This window comes from Pelodiscus sinensis, chromosome 1 (assembly GCF_049634645.1).
Source record: "Pelodiscus sinensis isolate JC-2024 chromosome 1, ASM4963464v1, whole genome shotgun sequence".
Lineage (NCBI taxonomy): Eukaryota > Metazoa > Chordata > Testudines > Trionychidae > Pelodiscus > Pelodiscus sinensis.
Window position 1 is genome coordinate 331752217 of NC_134711.1, and position 17081 is coordinate 331769297.

At 48.5% G+C, this 17081-nt stretch overlaps 2 protein-coding genes across 2 annotated transcripts; both read left to right on the forward strand.

Annotated features, from left to right (window-relative positions):
• The first annotated feature begins 259 nt into the window (after positions 1-259).
• LOC102449331 (olfactory receptor 52K2-like) lies at positions 260-1207 on the forward strand. The gene has a single exon (XM_006112570.1). It carries the CDS (start codon positions 260-262, stop codon positions 1205-1207), a length of 948 nt encoding a protein of 315 aa, XP_006112632.1.
• An 11771-nt stretch (positions 1208-12978) lies between these two features.
• LOC102449558 (olfactory receptor 52R1-like) lies at positions 12979-13926 on the forward strand. Its single transcript, XM_006112571.1, has one exon. It carries the CDS (start codon positions 12979-12981, stop codon positions 13924-13926), a length of 948 nt encoding a protein of 315 aa, XP_006112633.1.
• Positions 13927-17081: the final 3155 nt, after the last annotated feature.

Sequence of the window (17081 nt, forward strand, 5' to 3'; positions counted from 1 at the left end):
GTCAGGTGTTCATAATTAATTTCTCTGATGGATGAAACTGTCATTTTTCAGTGTGAAGAACAGCTGATCTGCCTCACACCTTCAAAAAACCGCCCCGTGTGTTCACGTTGTGTTTCATATTCATGTTGTCTCTCCATCCAGGTGTTTGTATTGCAGCCATTCCTGCTGACCATGGGCATCTAAAGAAACTCCAGGGAACATACGGTACATGTAGGAGACACTGTTCTGCTTCAGACTTGGACACCCTCTCCCCTACTGCATGTCAGATTTCAACACCACCAACTTCACCAACCCCTCCTCCTTCATCCTGCTGGGCATCCCTGGCCTTGAGGCCGCCCACATCTGGCTCTCCATCCCCTTCTGCATCATGTACGCCATAGTTGTTTTGGGGAATTTCACCCTTCTCTTCATTGTGAAGAAGGAGTCGAGCCTCCATGTGCCTGTGTACTATTTCCTCTGCATGCTAGCTGTCACTGATCTGGTCCTGTCCACTTCCATCCTGCCCAAAATGCTGAGCATCTTCTGGTTCAATTCTAGGGAGATAGATTTTAATGCCTGCCTTACCCAGATGTTCTTCCTTCACAGCTTTTCCATGATAGAATCTGGGATCTTAGTGGCCATGGCGTTGGATCGCTATGTGGCCATCTGCCATCCCCTGCGACATTCCACCATCCTGACAAACCCCGTGGTGGGCAAGATGAGTCTGATTGTGGCTCTGCGCAGTGGTGTCCTCATATTTCCCGGTCTTCTCCTGGCAAGGCAGTGGCCATATTGCAGAACCAACATCATCCCCCACACCTACTGCGAGCACATGGCCATGGTGAAGCTGGCTTGTGCTGACATCCGCGTCAGTAGTTACTACGGACTCTTTGTGGTATTTTTTGTGACCTGTCTGGATGTAGTTTTTATCTCTATCTCCTACACCCAGATCCTCAGGGCCGTCTTCCGCCTCCCCACAAAGGACGCCCGGTGCAAGACTTTTGGGACCTGTGGCTCCCACCTGGGTGCCATCCTAGCCTTTTACATCCCATGTGTGTTGTCCTTATTGATGCACCGATTTGGCCACAGTGTGGCCCTGCATTTCCATGTTCTCCTTTCTAACATGTACGCCCTGTTCCCTCCCATGCTGAACCCCATCATCTACGGGGTGAGGACCAGAGAGATCCGGGACAGGCTGCTCCGTCTCTTCACTCAGAAAGGGAACTAATGCTTTCTCCTGGAGCGCTGGCTCTCATAGGGTATGTCTACACAGCAGAGTTATTTCAGGTCTCCCGAAATAGCTACCCTGTGCCTTTTGAACACATCTGCTATTTTGAAATATAGCAGACACACTATTTTGCCCTCATACTACGAGGAATAAGGGATGGTTCAAAGTAGTGCTTTATGTAGAAATCTGGCGCTGTGTAGACAGCACCAAAAGAAAAAATAAGCTACTTCAAAATAGACTTGAAATAAGCTACACAATTTGCATAGCACAAATTGCATATCTTATTTTGAGTTTCAGGTGCTGTGTAGATGCATCCAGAGTAAGCTTCATTCAGGGATGTTGGGTGGCATGGTGCCCTGTTATTTCCCTACTAGCCAGGCATTATATATTTTCCTGCATTATATATTTTCCTGCTCTTACCGCGCTGTTTCAGCATGGCAAACTGGGGAAGCGGCAGGAGTAGAACTCATGAAGTGAGACATTTGCCACCAATCTCATTGCTTAGAACTGTACCCATAAAGCAACCCCTCCTGCCCCACCATTTCTGCCAACATGCTGCCTCTTCTCATCCTCTTCCCCCCATGACCCTGCCCTAGCACTGGCTCCCATCCTTCTATCCCTCACTGGATCATCTCCCCCTCCCCACCATGTGGCAAGGGAGCCATTTCTGGTTTTGGAATGGGGGGGACTTGAACCTTCATTGTAGTGACCACTTAGGCCTTCGAAAGCTCTGGGGTTTTGACAGATAAAAACTCTAGATTTTGGGGGGCGTTTTTTAGCAGTTAGCTGGCAGAAGAACTGTATCTTGTTCTTACAGAAAAGAAAGACGATTGAGATTAAAATAAATACAATGGGCTCTAACACCAGTGTGGTCTGATAACTTGTGGCTGGTTGCTGAAGAGCTCTGGTTGGGTTTAAAAATGTAACGTCTGCTCCTACATAGGTGAGGTGAGCTGTCGTTGGTTGAAGGGGGAGGATATCAGGTGTAGGTACACTCAGCGTCGACTGTTGAGGGGTGACACAGGGACACTGGCCATGTGACCCCGCCCCAGCGTGTGGAATGGCGGAGAAAATCCCTCTCTGCTCCATGCCTCACCTATTCCCGGCCCTTGCTCCATTCCTGCCCCACTTCTTCCCCAAATGATGGGGCCTGAGGGATTAGCGGGGTAGGGATCTGGGGCTGGCAGGGATCCCCGCACTCACTGGCAGCGGCAGCCTCCGCTGAGGCTGCTCCCTCGCTCACGTCGCTCTGCTCCCCACCAGTCAGGGTGAATCCAGCCCCCTCCTCCAAGCGCTGCGCCGGGAGAGCAGCGTGACCTGTGGCTGCTGGTTTCGCTTCCCCTGCTACAGCCAGCAAGTGGGGGCAGAGCTGGGCCCTGAAACTGCTGCCAGCCCCCTCTCCCCCTGCTAAAGCCCCAGATGTCCAGTAACTCTGGGCTGCTGGCCCCTTGGCCCTTCTGCCCATGGTGCTTGGGGGCATGTGACCCCTCTTGTCACTCCACGCGACACCTGTCGGGGGGCTGCAGGTTGGATTGTGAGGGGCCCCGAGGGTGGGAGAGGGGAGGAGACGTGAGTCCCAGACTGACAGGATCCTAGGCCCATCCAGCCTGTCTAGGTTGTGGTGAGGAGAGGCACGACCAAAAATTATGACTGTAAAGGGGTGGGGGGAGGATCAGCTGAGAAAGTTTGAGCACAGCTCAGGATGCAGGGAGGGGGTGGCTCAGGGTGGAGAAACGGGAGTGCCGAGGGGCTGTGTGCAGGCAGGTGGGTAGCTCAGGGGGCAGGGACATGGTAGCTCATGGGTACGTGCGAATAGGCGGCTCGCTCAGGCCTCAGACAGGGGCCATGCAGCCAGAAGATATCCCAGGGGGCAGGCAGGGGGTAACAAGGAGCAAGGAATAGCCCAGGGAAGGGCAGTTACTAGGGGGATGGAGAGCCTGGAGCAGCTCACCAGTACCTCAGGTGTAGGGCCCTGACGAACACCCCACCACATGCCCTGCCCTGTTCCACCCTGCCCCACTTAGCCCCTTCCCAAGCCCTGCCCCTGCTCTGACCATGCCCTAGACACGCCCCACGTACAATAGGCCCATTTTACATAACTGTGCACTTGTCCAGAGCAGATTATTCCACGTGTCATTCCTTAGGCATCCAATCACTGGCTTGGTTTGGGCCACAGTTCCAAGTGAGCAGGTATTTCTATTCAGTTGCTATCAGTGACACCCTGAGGTGTGTCCCACTTGGGATGTTTCCCCCTCGAACACGTTTTGGCCAACGTTTGTGGTTTTTTCCACTCTCAGATTTTGGACAACCAAGTGCATGGGAACTCCCTTCCTCATGGACTTGTCTGGGTTTCATTGCGATAAGGGACAATGATGGACACCCAGTATCTACCCTCCTGTTTCCTGCTGGTACCCAGGAAGGTTTCCCACACCACGAGGCAGAGTAATTACTGGCACATGTAACCACATGGCACAGGGAACTGGCATTCGCAGGCTCGGTTGTTCTCAGTTCATTTCCATGAATAATGAAAATGCCATTTTTTTTCCTGACTGAGAAGAATAAATAATCTGCTTCTCTCCTGAAAACAGCCTCGGACAGTGTGAGCATTATGTCCAATGGACAGTGCTTCTCCATACAGGTGTTTCTGCTGCCACCATCACCTGGGATCTTGAGAACATACGGGAAGTCACTGGGACATACAGTACGTGCAGGAGACACTTTTCTGCTTCTCAGTTAGGGTATGTCTACATAGCAGTTAGCAACGTTAATGTTAATTATTCCAAAATAACATTGAGCGCGTCTACACAACAAGCCGTTATTTCCAAATAGTGTCGAGCTTGAGGATGTTTTACTCTGACTCCTGTAACCCTCATTTCAGGAGGAGTAAGGGAAGTGGAAAGAAGAATGTTCTTCCTTCGACTTCCTGCTGTGTAGACAGCGACAAAAGCTGAGCTAAGCTGGGATGCCTCAGTGTCTGGGCAATCATATGCAAGTAGATTTTGTCTGTAAATCCTAGCAGTGGTTGGTGGGGAGTGACCAGACGACTCTCCATGCAGAAAGGGAATTCTTTACAAAGAGTAGGAAGTTTGGAGTCTTTTGTCTTTGGGCTGGTGGAACGTACCCGAGGAGGGTCTATGCTACAGAGTTTTTCCGCAAAAACTCGCAGAGTAGAACAAAAGAACAGAGGGGTTTTCCGGCATGGGTATTCCTCCTTCTACGAGGAATAATTCCTTTTTGTGCAAGAGCACTTGCGCAAAAAGGTGTGTGTGGTCTGGGAACAGGGTTTTTTGCACAAAAACAGGAAATCGAAAAAACCACAAGTGTCCTGGTGGCCATTCTGTTCAAAGCAATCAGAGTTTCCTTTCGAGAGAGCGTCCATCCAGTCTGAAACAAAAGACAGAACTATGTAGCACTTTAAAGATGAACAAGATGGTTTATTAGGTGATGAGCTTTCGTGGGCCAGACCCACTTCCTCAGATCAATATGTGGAAGAAAATCGGCACAACCATATATGGTATATGAGGAAGTGGGTCTGGCCCACGAAAGCTCATCACCTAATAAACCATCTTGTTCGTCTTTAAAGTGCTACATAGTCCTGTCTTGTGTTTCAGCTACACCAGACTAACACGGCTGCATCTCTATCACTATTCTACATCCAGTCTGGACACTCTATTGCACAAAAGGGCATCACTTTTTCAATGCGCTCTTGCGTAAGAAGTTTTTGTGGAAGATCTCTTCCGGAAAAAGCTTCCTGTGCAAGAAGCCTGCAGTGCAGATGTAGCCCCAGAGACCCCAGGGGAAGGGAGATGACTCTGATTTTGAAGGTGCAGTGGGAACAGAAACAGTTTTAGGGTGAGTTTGTAATAGTCTAGTCTGTGCTGCGGATCTTAATGTTAGCCTTCGCCAAGTGCTTCTGTTACTTGTGATTTGTAACCTACTTTGCTCTGCTTGTTCTCACTTATAACTTCTTCAATCATACTACTTGTACCTACTACAATCACTTTTACTTACTATCAAGCCTAGTGTAAACAATTATTATCTGGGGGAGCAACCAGTGTTCACAGTCTCCCTTTCAGTGCTAACGGGGGCTTACCCAAATAGTTCATTGGGGGTGGATCAGAGTGGGAAGGTGAATGGCAGTGGCTGTGTCAGCGCCTTGGAAGGCCCCCGAAGAGGTCTTCTGTAACATCACCCCATCACAGAGCTCTCAGCATTATGCCAGGTTTTCTTCCAATTAACTTTAATTGTGAAATACACACGGACGTACAGAGCAGCCAATTCCTCCCTGGCTCAGGCCAGAGCCCAAGAGTTCTCCTCTCCCTTTGGGAAGGGTCTTTAATTAGTATATACTCCTAAAGATGGATAAATAGCCCAGACTGGCTTTCCTCCAGCCTGCTCACATGGAGACGTCTGCTTGTGAGGCTGAGGGAACCTCGCTGGGATTGCACGGAGCTATATAATAATCAGCGCACAGAAGTGTTGTCTCTCAGCATGGGATGCTGCAGGAGATATTGTGCTGAGAGTGATGCGGGACAGAGCGTTCTAAAGGGGATTCCCAAGGAAGACAAAATTCACAGGTATCCTTTTCTTGCTCTACAAAGGCAGGGCACAGGGGGTGTGATGTGGTAGACGGTAAGTCTGTGGGTCTCACCATGGACAAAACATCTTCTTCCCTAGCTTCATTGGAGAATTCAGCTGAACTGTTGTGCCTGAAACTTTCTAATAATACTGTGCCAGACACCAACTCTCAGCTTGGAAAGTCCTGTCCAACTACTTTGAATTTGGCCAACTCAGAAGCAACAGGAAACGAGGACTTCTACCTGAAGGGGTCAGACCTCGTAACGTAAGGTGGCGCTGGCAGTACCACCTACAATGGCCAATCCATTTCTGAATCCCATTCAGGTAGGTTCTGTGCTCCTATAATGTCTTGGGAAGGAGTTCCACAAGAGAAATGGGTTTAATACAATTTTCTTTTGTCAGATTTATATCTTCAAGTCTTTCAGTTTAACTGAATATCCCCTTGCTTGTGTGTTGTGAGACAGCATTCAGAAAATGCCTGATCTAGTTTCTTTGTCGGTAGATTGCTAAGATTCCTAGTCAGAAAGCTCCATTAGGACATCCAGTCTGAGTTCCCATATCACACAGGACATTAAATTCCCCCCAGCTACCCCCATGTTGAGCTCCATAATTTGTGTTTGACTAAGACAAGGGTCTAATTTAGGATTTTGCATCGTAAGGAACATGACCAAGGCCCTCTAGTCTAACCCCCTGTCAAGATGCGGGGTTTGTTGAATGTAACGAAAAATATATCGACAGCACTTGACCCCAGTGTCGATAACAGGAGGCCAAGGTGCTAGCTCTTCCACCATTCTCGTTACCGCCTCTGAGGGGACCGATTGATGAGGGGACCCTGCACGGTTATGTCTACACTGATACACTATGGCAACACAGCTGCAGCTTGGTAAGTGTAGACAAGCCCACAAGCAGATCTTCCAGAAAAACATCCTGTCTGGATCCAGAGACATGCAGAGTTAGAGAATGTACAACTTCTGTGCTGTAATTTGTTCCAATGGTTAATCACCCTCAGTGATAAACTCTGGCCATCGTTTCCAGCCGGAATTTTTCTGGTTTCGGCTTCTGTGATGTAGTGGGGGTGCCTTGCTAGGGCTGTGGTGACCTCTGCTGTCTGGTCATTATGCAAAGGGGGCTCCAAACCTGTCTGACCAGATACCCCCCATGGGGAGAAACGAAGGGGGAATGCCGCCCCTGGCTGGGGGGCAGGGCTGGAGGAGAGTTAGTTTCGTTTCTGTCTGGGAGCATGGAGGAAGCAGCCTCAGCAACAGGCTGGGGGTTTAGAAGCTGAGACCCCCTCCCCCATATCAAGGGGGGGCTGAGGCATCCTAGGCCTGCCCTGTAACCTGATGACATCTGTGCTGTGCTGTATGCTGGAGAAGCAATAAACCACCTCTATTCTACTGGCTGGCGGAGTCTGTTCGTGCCATTTCGGGGGTGCAGGAGGTGGGGGACCCCCAACGTGTCGTCACAGCTTCCAGCCACTCGGTTGTGCTCTGCCTTTTTTTGCTCAATTAAAGAACCTGCTCTTACACAGAGTTTTCTTTCCATGAATCTCTTGCCTGATTCTCTTCTTGATAGGTAGGTGAAGCGCTTCATGTCTCTCTGTGTCAGGCATTTTGTCCAGCTTCAGATTAGTGTTTGGCTGATTTTTTCACCTTGTCCAACTTTTCAACATCCTTTTTTTCCAAATCTGGACTCCAGGACAGGACAAAGTTGGTTTTACCCATTCCAGGTGTAGAGGTAAAATCCGTCCCCTGCTCCAACTCACCCCTCTTGCCAGATTTGCCCAATACTCTGGGGTATGCTCATTTATTAGGGTTACTCTTATGGGACAGGGGAAGGTTATCAATTCTATCCGTGTGCTGCTTGTGTTTACTTGTGCTCTCCTATGGAGCTGAATTCTCCCTGCTGCCAATTCCCCCTCCCACTGGAGCTCTCCTGCAGGAACTAGGTTCCTCAGGATGGGGTTCTTCCCACCTTAGCAACACAAGGACACTCACCCCCACTACCAGAGCACGTCTGAGAGGACTGGGTACTCAGCACTCACACGCTGACCCCTCATATGTCCCTGGACTCAGCAGGCTGGGTTAACAGCAATGCCACACTGCACCCACATGTGCCTTTGGACTCAATGGGCTGGATTAAGCAGCATTTTAAGCTGCCATCCTCATACGCCCTGAGGTTCCCTAGCCCCACATTCACAGCACAATCATTCACTGGTAAACCGCACAATGAGCAAACCCCACAGGACTTTGGGCACTACAGGGATCTTTAGCTTAGGTGCAAGACGTGTTGTTGCAGAGCGAATGGGGAAGCCAAAACAACACCCCTTGAGGAAGAGTGAGCAAAAGAGAAAGAAAGAGAGAGAGAAGTAACCAGCTTAATAATGAAAGTGATTTATTTCTGAGTAGTGAATAGATCTCAAACAGTTACAATATTAAATCTAAATTGAAACGGATTACAAATGTTAGGTAACCATACAACAGTTTACATAGGCAGGGTCAGGAGGCTATGCTTAGAGAGCTTGTTGATGGGAGAGGAGAGATAGAGAGAGAGAGACCTCACCACTCTATGGAGCTTCCACTGATCGGAGTTCCCAGATGATGATGGTAGCCGGGGATCCAGAGGGAAGGAGACAAGCAGAACAGAGCCCCCAGCACGGTCAGACAGGAGATGAAGAAGTCTCAATGGAACTGATGCAGTTTAAATCCAGGTATCAGAACAGTTTTTCTTGAAGCAAAGATAGGAGTTTTTATAGGGATAGGACAAGAGATCAAAGAGAAAGAAGTGAGACAACAGAAACTGATCACCCCTGGTTATGAGTGATGTTCCTTGAAGGAGCTCACAATGCAACTAGGCAGTTTCAGTATTTTAGATGTCAATAGGATCGTTACTAGAATTGGTCTGATATTGACTAATTTGGGGGTGAGCAGGCCTGCGTTCATTAGCATCTGGAGCTTAGATTTCCCATCAGGCCGTGCTTCTCTGCTTTCGGTATCCCATAGTTCAGTGCAGTTCCTGCCTTGGAAGAGCTGGTCTCCATTCTGTATGCTAATGAGTTCTATCTTCAATGCAGATGAGGCTGTGGTGTTTCCTTAGTGAGATTAGGTGTGTCTTCCCCGGCCTTTCCATTGCTTTGTCTGATTCCAGCAGAGGCCTAGGAGAAGGGGGGGATGGTTTTCCATGAATGTCACTCCCTGGCTCCCCACGACCACAGGGCTGGTGGGTAACACCCCTCCCTCCCCCCATTCATGCATCCCAGGATCCCATCAGATCTTTTCCACAGAGCATCACTCTGAAAGCAGGGTCCCATAATACCTGTGACGGCTTAGACGGTGGGTCAGACCTGCATTCCCTGCTCTGAGATGACAATTTGCATTTAACTCGATTAAAATACTCCAGATCGACCACTGTGCCTGCCCTGGCCACCTCGTTGGGGCCACCCTGCCCCGCTTTGGCTCATACCCAAATATCATCTGCAGCAATTTTCTGTTTGCTTCCACATCATGGATAAAACATTGAAGAGCTGGGGTCCAGAACTGATCTAGGTAGGATCACACTAGAAACATGCTATTGGCTGAAAATTGCCCATTGACAACAGCTTCCTGAGATCTTTCAGTGAGTCCGTTTTTAGTCCATTTTCCTTGCACTCTACTGATATTGTAGAATATTCATTTTTTTTAAACCTGAATGTTTTCCCCTACTAAGTCAAATGCCTTGGAGAAATCAAAGTCAGTTGCATCTGTGTTGTTCTTTTGATCAACCAAATGTGTACTCTACTTAAGGGATTAACTTAGGTTTACTTGACAAGACCTGTATTCCATAAACCCAGTTGTCCAAAGGAATTTAGCATAGTCATGGAAGTTTTCCTAACTTACCCCATACCAGACTGTAGATTTTTGAAACCTGGACATGTCTTTTTTTTTAACACTCCCTTCATTTTTAATACTTTATAGTTAAAAGAGATTGGCCCTGTAATTACTTTTTTGGAGAGGGGAGGCTCTTTTGCCTTCTGCTTGTTATTCTGGTTCCAAATGAGATTTGTGGTTAATTAGTCAGTTCATAACTCTGGCATTCATAATTCAAAGATTCTATTCTAGATTATGTTTAACCTCCTCCTTGACTGCTAACAGCCTGGAGAGGATTTCAACACCTCATGGAATGTTAACATCTCACCCTGCTTCTTTCGAAATCCTGAACAAAAGTATTTCTTGAACACATCCACCTTTTGTGCCACATTAATAAGTTTCCTTTCTCCCTCTAGGAATTGTTCTAAACCTTTTCTAAGATATCTTTTGTTCTTAGTATACTTAAGAACATTCCAAGAGCCATATTTCAAGAAGGTCCAGAGAAGAGTAACAAAAATTAAAGGTCTAGAGAACATGAGCTATGAGGGAAGGCTGAAGGAACTGGGCTTGTTTAGTTTGGAAAAGAGAAGACTAAGAGGGGACATGATACTGGTTTTTAGGTATCTAAAAGGGTGTCACAGATAGTGGTGGTGGGGAATTGTTCTCCTTGGCCTCTGAGACTAGGACAAGAAGCAATGGGCTTAAACTGCAGCAAGGGAGGTTGAACTTAGGAAAAACTTCCTAGCTGTCAGGGTGGTCAAACAGTGGAATAAATTGCCCAGGGAGGTTGTGGAATCTCCATCTCTGGAGATACTTAAGAGGAGGTTAGATAAATGTCTATGAGGAATGGTCTAGACAGTATTTGGTCCTGTCATGAGGGCAGGGGACTGGACTCGATGACCTCTCATGAGGTATTTAAGAGTAGGCTAGACAGGCATCTATCAGGGATGATCTAGATGGTATTTGGTCCTGCTGTAGGTTTGGAAGAATGGTTTCTGTGGGATAGTGTGTTGTTCAATGGCACTGTGGAAATATTCCAGGTCAGAGATGGTGAAAGGAGATTGTGGGACAGAGAGTACCTGAGCTAGGACAGACCCTTCCGCTGGGCGAAGGGTGTAGATGCTGGGTAGATAAACAAAAGACAATATATTTATTTGGTGACCCCTAGTTTTTATGGTATGAGAACAAGTAAAGAACTTTTTATGATAAATAACTTGTGTGGATGATAATTTCCCTCAGCTTTGGGGACATAGCCCTACAGAAATTCTAAGTGTCTATTGATGTTACTTGTTGAAATCTGTTCTCTCATTATTTGTGCCACAGTTTTATTTTATTCTCCTCTGTCATATGCTCCTTTCTCTCTTTCTTCCCTCAACTAAAAATTCCCAGAATTTTCAATCTGTAGACATGTGCCAGCCTCTGCCATTCTCATAACATTTGCCAGATATTCCCTGTATATTGGCGGGCTCACAAGCTGGTGTTTTCTCCCAAGGGCATATTAGCTGGTTTTCCCTGGGGCTATGTCTAGATTCGTAAAAGGGATGCAAATTAGACGTATCGCAATTGCTAATGAAGCGGGGATTTATCTCTCTTAAAATAAGGGATAAGGGATCTTTCGGAAAAGGCTTTATTTTCCAAAAGATCCACGTCTAGACTGGCGCTTTTTTCCGGCAAAGCTCCAGGTCGAAAAAAAGCGGCAGCCATTTTTATGCTAATGGAGCGGGGGAGATTTAAATCCCTGCTTCATTAGCAATTGTGATACGTCTAATTTGCATCCCTTTTACGAAAAAGGGCTGCATTCTAGACGTAGCCTGGCAGTTCTCTAGGACACTTTTTTTTACACTCACAGATTTCACTGCAGTAAGGAACAATGAGGGAAAGCTGGTATCCACGCTCGTGTTTCTTGCTGGTGCCTATCAAGGTTGTCCATCCCCGGATCTGTAGGAATTACTGCCACAATGGGCCCCATCAAAAGTGGAATTAGCATTAGCAGTGTCCATTTGTAAGCGGGGGAATGGTCCCGCTCTTGTGGGGAACTTTCCTGGCTTCTATACCACCCCGGTGAAATGAACCAGCGAAAGGATCTGAGTCCCCGCTCCCACTTCCTTTACCCCACGGCTCCCTGATCCTGAGGGCTCCCCCTCCACTCTGAGTAGCAGAGTCCTCGAAACCCCAACAAGGCTGGACCCAGGTTTCCTGGGGCTTAATCCCTGACCTTGTCGTCACTAGGGGCAGGAGTTAGGGTGTCCCCGCTCCGAGGTGCTCTCTTCACACTGCAGGCCTTCTTGGCCCAGTGATCACTTCATAAGGTTCAAAGCAAATACAATTTATTAAACATCAATGGATTAAAGAGAAAAGAATAAGAAACAATGAGAATGGTTAGATGAGAACACACAGCCCTGCTCTGTAGCACAGGGACATCAAAACAGCAGCCTGCAGAGTGTAAGGACAGTCCACAGTCTCTCTCTTAGAGGCTCTGGATATGCTGTAGGAGGGGCTACAGGCTGGACACGCTAGCTCTGGTAGTGACCACACAGTCTCAAGCTTGAAGTGGCCAGACCCCTCTCCCAGTCCAGAGCCTTTCCCCACACTTTGCTGGTCCCAAGTGCTCACCACATCCAGCTGCAGGCTGTGCTGCTTGGCCAGTTCCAGCTCCTTGGGTTGCTTCTCTGTTCCTTTTGGCTCTCTGAGCACTGCCAGTCTGCTGCTCAACACAGGGTCTGCACTCCCTGTGCTGTGTACTCCTGGCTCTGCTGCTGCAAAACTGCCCCTCAGCACAGCTTGCACTCCTCTTAGCAGTGTCTCAGCTCTCTGTTCTTTTTGCAGGACTTCTTCTGCACACAGCTTGCACTGCTCGGGCTGTCTGTGTCTGGTTCTGTCACTGCAGGACTTCTTCACAGAGTTTGCACTACTCTTTTCAGCTCTCTGTTTGCTCAGAGAGAGCCAGAACAATCCCCGCTTACAACCTGTCAGTCAGGCTGAGCTGGAGTGTTGGCTGCTTTCCATTGTCTCTGGAGTCTGTCAGTCTCATGAACCCTTCCCCTTCTGAAGCTGGGAGCTGGCAAACCAAAAAACTCCCACAGAGTTTTAGTAAGGGGTAACAGTCCCCTTACACATTGTTCATAATACATTGCTCTGAATAATGAAAATGTCATTTTTCAGTGTGTGACAAGCGACCAGTCTGTGTCACCCATGAGAACAACCTACAATAGTGCATGTTGGTTCTCCAGCTAACATTGTCTCTTTCTCCAGGTGCTGTCACTGCAACCTTCACCCTAGACCTTGGGTACACACAACACGCAGGAAACACCGTTCTGCCTCAGAGCAGGACACCTTCTTCCCTACTCCATGTCAGATTCCAACACCACCTACTTCACCAACCCCTCCACCTTCATCCTGCTGGGCATCCCTGGACTGGAGGCAGCCCATGTCTGGATCTCCATCCCCTTCTGCGCCATGTATATCATTGCTGTTTTGGGGAACCTGACCATCCTGTTTGTTGTGAAGATGGACAGAAGGCTCCATGGGCCCATGTGCTATTTCCTCTGCATGCTGGCTGTCAATGATGTGGTCCTGTGCACCTCCATCCTCCCCAAAACCCTGAGCATCCTCTGGTTCAATGCCAGGGAGATCGATTTCCGTGCCTGCCTTACCCAAATGTTCTTCCTTCACTGCTTTTCAGCCATGGAGTCTGGGATCTTATTGGCCATGGCGCTGGATCGCTACGTGGCCATCTGCCATCCCCTGAGACATTCCACCATCCTGACCAACACTGTGGTGGCCAAGATCGGTCTGGCCATGGGTCTGCGCAGCAGCCTGCTCATAGTGCCTACTCCCTGGATGGTAAAGCAGCTGCCATATTGCCGAACCAACATCATCCCCCACACATATTGTGAGCACATAGCCATTGTGAAGCTTGCTTGTGCAGATATCCGCATCAGTAATTCCTACGGCCTTTTTGTGGTATTCTTTGTGACGGGTCTGGATGTGCTTTTTATCACGGTGTCCTACATCCAGATCCTCAGGGCCATCTTCAGCCTCCCCATGAAGAATGCCCGGGTCAAGACTTTGGGGACCTGCGGCTCCCACTTTTGTGCCATCTTAGCCTTTTACATCCCATGTCTTTTCTCCTTACTCACACAACGATTTGGCCACAATGTGCCCTTGTATTTCCACGTTCTCTTTGCTAACGTGTATCTCCTGCTACCCCCCATGCTGAACCCCATCATCTATGGGGTGAGGACCAGACAGATCCGGGACAGGCTGCTCCATCTGTGGACTTACAAAAGGGCCTAATGTTTTCTCCTGGGTCTCTGGCTCTCGGGCAGAGCTCCGTTCAGAGCTAGCTGGTGATATGTTGGTGGGCCCTCTTCCCTGAATCACTCACTGGACAATCAAAGGGACATTCATTATTTTCCCGATCTTACTGTGCTGTGTCAGCATATCAAACTGGGAAAGCAGCCTGTGTGGAACACATTAACAGATAGACTTGCCATCCATCTAATTGATCGTATCCAGCCACACCTCTCCTGTGGCATGTCGGCCTCTGTTTTTCCTCTTCCCCACAAGACCCTGCCCATGTTTGCTTGCTCCTCACCTTCCTCCTCACTTGCCGGATCACCTCCTCCTCCCCCAACCCATGCTGCAAGGGAGCCATTTTAGATTCTCTAACTGTCCTTACAATGGCTACTTACGCATTTGAAATATCTACTATTTTGACAGGTAATTTAGCAATTAGCTGGCATACACATTGTAATTAATTCCTTTATAAAAGAAAGAAAATTGAGTAATACAAAAAATCTACTAATCTCCGATACTGACGTGCTCTGACATCTTGTGGCTATAATGAACACCAAGGAGTCCTGTGGTACCATAGACACTAATGGCGTGCCTACAGTACAGCATTATTTCAAAATAACTCTTCTTATTTCAAAACACTAGGCGAGTGCCCTCACAGAAAGCCCATTATTTTGTACTAGCCAATAGCCCATCATAAGACAGGATTCGGGCCTCCCCTCCATGTCCGTGTCTCTCTTTCTCTCCTCCTCCTCCTACTCCTCCTGCCTCCCCTCCCTCTCATCTCTCCTCCGCCTCCTGCCCCTCTCTCCATCTCTCTCTTTCCCTGCCCCTTGCTGTGTACGTCACCATCCTACCCCCTTTCGCCTCCCACCGTGACGCTCGGCTGAGTTCTGCGCCGCTCAGTCGGGCCGCCGCAGGGGAGCATGCAGCCGATTGGGCACCGTGGTCCCCATGCAGCACCCCAGTGTGACTCTATAACACTGAAATGTTGACGTGAATGAGGCAACAGCGCCACCCAGAGGCAACAGACAGCATTTCAGCATTACAGAGTCACAGACATTGGACTACTATATATAGGATTATTTTGAAATAACGGGCTTCTTAGTTTAAAATCATAAACCCTCATTTCCCAAGGAATAACACCTATTTCAAAACAGTTATTTCAAAGTAGCACTTGTGTGGACGTTCCACTGCTGCTATTTTGAAATAACGACTCCTCTGGGCCATTCAGACTAATTACTCCCTACTGCTTGCTGGGGCTCTAAATCTAGCACGTCCACATTAGAGGAACCTGCCTCGGACTACTTTCGAGGCTTCCCTGTAGTGTGGATATATTATTTCGAAATAGTTATTTCAGGAGTTGTTTTTCCGAAATCACTTCTTTTGAAATAACCTCGTAGGGTAGACATGCTTGAACAGTGCTGAGCTAAGAGCTAAGGTGCTACAAGACTAATCATTTTTATTACAGACTAACATGACTCCCCCTCTGACTCTTGTGGCTTGTCACTTTAGGACACTGGTTAGGTTTAATGTTTTTAATGTACATTTAGAACATAAGAACGGCCAGGCTGGGTCAGACCAAAGGTCCATCCAGCCCAGTGTCCTGTCGCCCACAGTGGCCAATGCCAGGTGTTCCAGAGGGCGTGTATCGAAAGGTACCGATCAAGCGATCTCTCTCCTGCCATCCATCTCCACCCTCTGACAAACAGAGGCTGGGGACACCATTCCTTACCCATCCTGGCTAATAGCCATTTACAGACTACGTTCCTACTTGATTACTACCCCTGTAGCGAAAGAGACTCCAATGGGACTCCTTAAGACACCCTCAGCTCTGTGAGGAGAGTAGGTCTCATGGGTTACAGAGGGAACTGGTACATCTGGAGTGCGCAGGGCTGGCCTGAGCCATTCTTGCACCCTGGGCAGCGGGCGCACGCACCTGATTGATGTATATGGGGTGCTATGCCCCCAGGAGGCAAACTATGGGGGGTGCCTGATGCGGTGCCCCTTACCACTTCAATCAGGCGCCCTCCATAGGTTGGCGCCCTGGGGAGCTGCCCGGCTAGCCCCTGGCTTAATTGGGCTCTGCTGGAGTGAAGAGTGTGTTCTTATGTTTTATTCCTTTTGGTGACTAACTCTGGGTTTTGGCCGTTCACTTACAATTACGTTAAATTTGGCTCTCCCACGCTGATAATGTGTTTTCCTGTTTGTCTTTCTTCTGGGGCATTCCATATCCTTATGCTTACGAGATGTGTATGACGCAACAGAAAAATGCTTTGTGCAACACGGCTCATGTAGGACATCCTTGGACAGGCTGTGACTCACTGAATGTGACTCTCCCATGTGTGCACGTGTGTCATAGTTGGGGATGAAGATGAGGACGCTTGGCCTGTGTATCTGAATTTTATATTTGCTGCTTTGGGTCACTCCCTCGGTTGGCATGTCAGGGATTACCATGGAAACGCCAGACAGGGCCCATCTGCAAGGGCAATGGATGGGCCCTTTCTTGGGAGGTTCCCTACTCCCACTGACTCATGGGCGACACAGTCATATGGCCTGGTCACCTGTCAATCTGCTTGCTGCCCGGCTGTTCTGCAGGAGAAGTCTGGCCTAATGGGAAGTCTGCATCAGGCTGGGAGAGGAAATTATGCTCGTCCACAGCTGGCTTTGCCTCTGCCTCTCTTCCGAGAGAGATTCTCGAGAACACATGGAAACAGAAGGGCTGTAACTGGAAGGGAAGGGGAAGAGCTGCTGAACCCAGACCTAGGGACAGCGGGTCTGTGAAGGACACTATGGGTGTTTCTACACAGCAAAGTTATTTTGGAATAATAGCTGTTATTCTGAAATAACAATGTGAGCATCTAGGCTATGTCTAGACTGCAGGCTTCTTTCGAAAGAGGCTCTTTCAAAAGATCGCGTCTAGACTGCAGGCGGATCTTTCGAAAGAGAAATCCGCTTTTTCGAAAGAGAGCACCCAGCGAGTCTGGATGCTCTCTTTCGAAGACGGCCTCTTTACATTGAAGAACGCCTTCTTTCGAAAGAGGAACTTTCGAAAGAAGGCGTTCTTCCTCGTGAAACGAGGTTTACCGCCATCGAAAGAAAAGCCGCGTTCTTTCGAAATAATTTCGAAAGAACGCGGCTTGAGTCTGGACGCA